At 62.3% G+C, this 5,000-nt stretch overlaps 1 protein-coding gene across 2 annotated transcripts in view; it reads left to right on the top strand.

The window, feature by feature from the left end:
* LOC140193638 (CD276 antigen homolog) overlaps window positions 1-5,000 on the top strand; it is a 35,148-nt gene that overhangs the window by 23,638 nt on the left and 6,510 nt on the right. The window contains exon 3 of one of the 2 annotated variants that reach the window (XM_072250799.1): window positions 71-409. In XM_072250799.1, the coding sequence (XP_072106900.1) occupies window positions 71-409 (339 nt within the window). Of the gene's footprint in view, window positions 1-64; window positions 410-5,000 lie in introns of both variants that reach the window. The other variant, XM_072250798.1, reaches the window with a different exon arrangement.

Raw genomic sequence — 5,000 nt, 5'->3', positions numbered from 1 at the left:
GTAGCAGAATACCAGAGAGGAGACAGAAGAATACTTACTGTGTGTCCTCCTCATCCCGCTCAAGTTGCAGGAGAACCATTGGAAGTGGTGGGAATGAAGGGAGAGCGTGTCAGCCTGCCATGCATGCACAGGGACGAGGAACGCACCTTGCAGAAGAAGGTGGTGTTATGGCAGAGGGGGGCAATTGTCGTGCACGTTCAGAATGCGACAGGCAGCCAGTTCGGTGATCAGGAACGCAGGTACAATAACCGGACGAAAGTGGATGACCAGGAGTTTAGCCGGGGCAACTTCTCGCTGACCTTCGGACCACTGCAGCTGGAGGATGAGGGCGGCTACATGTGTGTCGTGCTGAAGACCTCAGAGCAGTGGAAGACGCTGCACACTGCCCACATTCAGCTCTATGTAGCAGGTAGGGAATGAGTGATCCTCACCACCCCTCCCGCGGAGTTCCCTCCTCACCACCCCAACCACAGTGTTCGCTCCCACAGCACTCCCTCCTCACCATCCCTCCCACAGTGTTCCCTCCTCACCGCCTCCCACAGTAATCCCTCCCACAGTGTTCCCTCGTCACCCCCTTCCACAGTAATCCCTCCTCACCATCCCTCCCACAGCATTCCCTCCTCACCGTCCCCTCCCACAGCATTCCCTCCTCACCATCCCTCCCACAGCATTCCCTCCTCACCGTCCCCTCCCACAGCATTCCCTCCTCACCATCCCTCCCACAGCATTCCCTCCTCACCGTCCCCTCCCACAGCATTCCCTCCTCACCGTCCCTCCCACAGTGTTCCCTCCTCACCGTCCCCTCTCACAGTAATCCCTCCTCACCATCCCTCCCACAGCATTCCCTCCTCACCGTCCCCTCCCACAGTGTTCCCTCTTCACCGACCCTCCCACAGCATTCCCTCCTCACCATCCCCTCCCACAGCATTCCCTCCTCACCGTCCCCTCCCACAGTGTTCCCTCTTCACCGACCCTCCCACAGCATTCCCTCCTCACCGTCCCCTCCCACAGCATTCCCTCCTCACCGTCCCTCCCACAGTGTTCCCTCCTCACCGTCCCCTCTCACAGTAATCCCTCCTCACCATCCCTCCCACAGCATTCCCTCCTCACCGTCCCCTCCCACAGTGTTCCCTCTTCACCGACCCTCCCACAGCATTCCCTCCTCACCGTCCCCTCCCACAGCATTCCCTCCTCACCGTCCCTCCCACAGTGTTCCCTCCTCACCGTCCCCTCTCACAGTAAACCCTCCTCACCATCCCTCCCACAGCATTCCCTCCTCACCGTCCCCTCCCACAGTGTTCCCTCTTCACCGACCCTCCCACAGCATTCCCTCCTCACCATCCCCTCCCACAGCATTCCCTCCTCACTGTCCCCTCCCACAGTGTTCCCTCTTCACCGACCCTCCCACAGCATTCCCTCCTCACCGTCCCCTCCCACAGCATTCCCTCCTCACCGTCCCCTCCCACAGCATTCCCTCCTCACCATCCCTCCCACAGCATTCGCTCCTCACCGTCCCCTCCCACAGCATTCCCTCCTCACCGTCCCTCCCACAGTGTTCCCTCCTCACCGTCCCTCCCACAGCATTCCCTCCTCACCGTCCCCTCCCACAGTGTTCCCTCTTCACCGACCCTCCCACAGCATTCCCTCCTCACCGTCCCCTCCCACAGCATTCCCTCTTCACCGACCCTCCCACAGCATTCCCTCCTCACCATCCCTCCCACAGCATTCCCTCCTCACCGTCCCCTCCCACAGTGTTCCCTCTTCACCGACCCTCCCACAGCATTCCCTCCACACCATCCCCTCCCACAGCGTTCCCTCCTCACCATCCCCTCCCACAGCGTTCCCTCCTCACCGTCCCTCCCACAGCATTCCCTCCTCACCGTCCCCTCCCACAGCATTCCCTCCTCACCATCCCTCCCACAGCATTCGCTCCTCACCGTCCCCTCCCACAGCATTCCCTCCTCACCGTCCCTCCCACAGTGTTCCCTCCTCACCGTCCCTCCCACAGCATTCCCTCCTCACCGTCCCCTCCCACAGTGTTCCCTCTTCACCGACCCTCCCACAGCATTCCCTCCTCACCGTCCCCTCCCACAGCATTCCCTCTTCACCGACCCTCCCACAGCATTCCCTCCTCACCATCCCTCCCACAGCATTCCCTCCTCACCGTCCCCTCCCACAGTGTTCCCTCTTCACCGACCCTCCCACAGCATTCCCTCCACACCATCCCCTCCCACAGCGTTCCCTCCTCACCATCCCCTCCCACAGCGTTCCCTCCTCACCGTCCCTCCCACAGCATTCCCTCCTCACCGTCCCCTCCCACAGCATTCCCTCCTCACCGTCCCCTCCCACAGTGTTCCCTCTTCACCGTCCCCTCCCACAGCATTCCCTCCTCACCGTCCCCTCCCACAGTGTTCCCTCTTCACCGACCCTCCCACAGCATTCCCTCCTCACCATCCCCTCCCACAGCATTCCCTCCTCACCGTCCCCTCCCACAGTGTTCCCTCTTCACCGACCCTCCCACAGCATTCCCTCCTCACCGTCCCCTCCCACAGCATTCCCTCCTCACCATCCCTCCCACAGCATTCCCTCCTCACCGTCCCCTCCCACAGCATTCCCTCCTCACCGTCCCCTCCCACAGCATTCCCTCCTCACCATCCCTCCCACAGCATTCCCTCCTCACCATCCCTCCCACAGCATCCCCTCCTCACCGTCCCCTCCCACAGCATTCCCTCCTCACCGACCCTCCCACAGCATTCCCTCCTCACCATCCCTCCCACAGCATTCCCTCCTCACCGTCCCCTCCCACAGTGTTCCCTCTTCACCGACCCTCCCACAGCATTCCCTCCTCACCGTCCCCTCCCACAGCATTCCCTCTTCACCGACCCTCCCACAGCATCCCCTCCTCACCGTCCCCTCCCACAGTGTTCCCTCTTCACCGACCCTCCCACAGCATCCCCTCCTCACCGTCCCCTCCCACAGCATTCCCTCTTCACCGACCCTCCCACAGCATTCCCTCCTCACCGTCCCCTCCCACAGTGTTCCCTCCTCACCGTCCCTCCCACAGCATTCCCTCGTCACCGACCCTCCCACAGCATTCCCTCCTCACCGTCCCCTCCCACATTATTCCCTCCTCACCATCCCTCCCACAGCATTCCCTCCTCACCGTCCCCTCCCACAGTGTTCCCTCTTCACCGACCCTCCCACAGTGTTCCCTCCTCACCGACCCTCCCACAGCATTCCCTCCTCACCGTCCCCTCCCACAGCATTCCCTCCTCACCATCCCTCCCACAGCATTCCCTCCTCACCGTCCCCTCCCACAGCATTCCCTCTTCACCGACCCTCCCACAGTGTTCCCTCCTCACCGTCCCCTCCCACAGTGTTCCCTCTTCACCGACCCTCCCACAGCATTCCCTCCTCACCCCCTCCCACAGCATTCCCTCCTCACCCCCTCCCACAGTGTTCCCTCCTCACCGTCCCCTCCCACAGTGTTCCCTCTTCACCGACCCTCCCACAGCATCCCCTCCTCACCGTCCCCTCCCACAGCATTCCCTCTTCACCGACCCTCCCACAGCATTCCCTCCTCACCATCCCTCCCACAGCATTCCCTCCTCACCGTCCCCTCCCACAGTGTTCCATCCTCACCGTCCCTCCCACAGCATTCCCTCGTCACCGACCCTCCCACAGCATTCCCTCCTCACCGTCCCCTCCCACAGCATTCCCTCCTCTCCATCCCTCCCACAGCATTCCCTCCTCACCGTCCCCTCCCACAGTGTTCCCTCTTCACCGACCCTCCCACAGCATTCCCTCCTCACCATCCCTCCCACAGCATTCCCTCCTCACCGTCCCCTCCCACAGTGTTCCATCCTCACCGTCCCTCCCACAGCATTCCCTCGTCACCGACCCTCCCACAGCATTCCCTCCTCACCGTCCCCTCCCACAGCATTCCCTCCTCTCCATCCCTCCCACAGCATTCCCTCCTCACCATCTCCCACAGTAATCCCTCCCACAGTGTTCCCTCGTCACCCCCTTCCACAGTAATCCCTCCTCACCATCCCTCCCACAGCATTCCCTCCTCACCGTCCCCTCCCACAGTGTTCCCTCCTCACCATCCCTCCCACAGTGTTCCCTCTTCACCGACCCTCCCACAGCATTCCCTCCTCACCGTCCCCTCCCACAGTGTTCCCTCCTCACCGTCCCCTCCCACAGTGTTCCCTCTTCACCGACCCTCCCACAGCATCCCCTCCTCACCGTCCCCTCCCACAGCATTCCCTCCTCACCGTCCCCTCCCACAGCATTCCCTCCTCACCGTCCCCTCCCACATTATTCCCTCCTCACCATCCCCTCCCACAGTGTTCCCTCTTCACCGACCCTCCCACAGCATCCCCTCCTCACCGTCCCCTCCCACAGCATTCCCTCTTCACCGGCCCTCCCACAGCATTCCCTCCTCACCGTCCCCTCCCACAGTGTTCCCTCTTCACCGACCCTCCCACAGTGTTCCCTCTTCACCGACCCTCCCACAGCATTCCCTCCTCACCGTCCCCTCCCACAGCATTCCCTCCTGACCATCCCTTCCCACAGCATTCCCTCCTCACCATCCCTCCCACAGTGTTCCCTCTTCACCGACCCTCCCACAGCATTCCCTCCTGACCATCCCTCCCACAGCATTCCCTCCTCACCATCCCTCCCACAGTGTTCCCTCATTACCGTCCCCTCCCACAGCATTCCCTCCTCACCATCCCTCCCACAGTGTTCCCTCTTCACCGACCCTCCCACAGCATTCCCTCCTCACCATCCCCTCCCACAGCATTCCCTCCTCACCGTCCCCTCCCACAGTGTTCCCTCTTCACCGACCCTCCCACAGCATTCCCTCCTCACCGTCCCCTCCCACAGTGTTCCCTCTTCACCGACCCTCCCACAGTGTTCCCTCTTCACCGACCCTCCCACAGCATTCCCTCCTCACCGTCCCCTCCCACAGCATTCCCTCCTGACCATCCCTCCCA

Source organism: Mobula birostris, unplaced genomic scaffold, assembly GCF_030028105.1.
Source record: "Mobula birostris isolate sMobBir1 unplaced genomic scaffold, sMobBir1.hap1 scaffold_656, whole genome shotgun sequence".
NCBI lineage: Eukaryota > Metazoa > Chordata > Chondrichthyes > Myliobatiformes > Myliobatidae > Mobula > Mobula birostris.
Note: the sequence above shows the minus strand (reverse complement) of the source record. Positions and strands in the feature narration are given on the sequence as shown.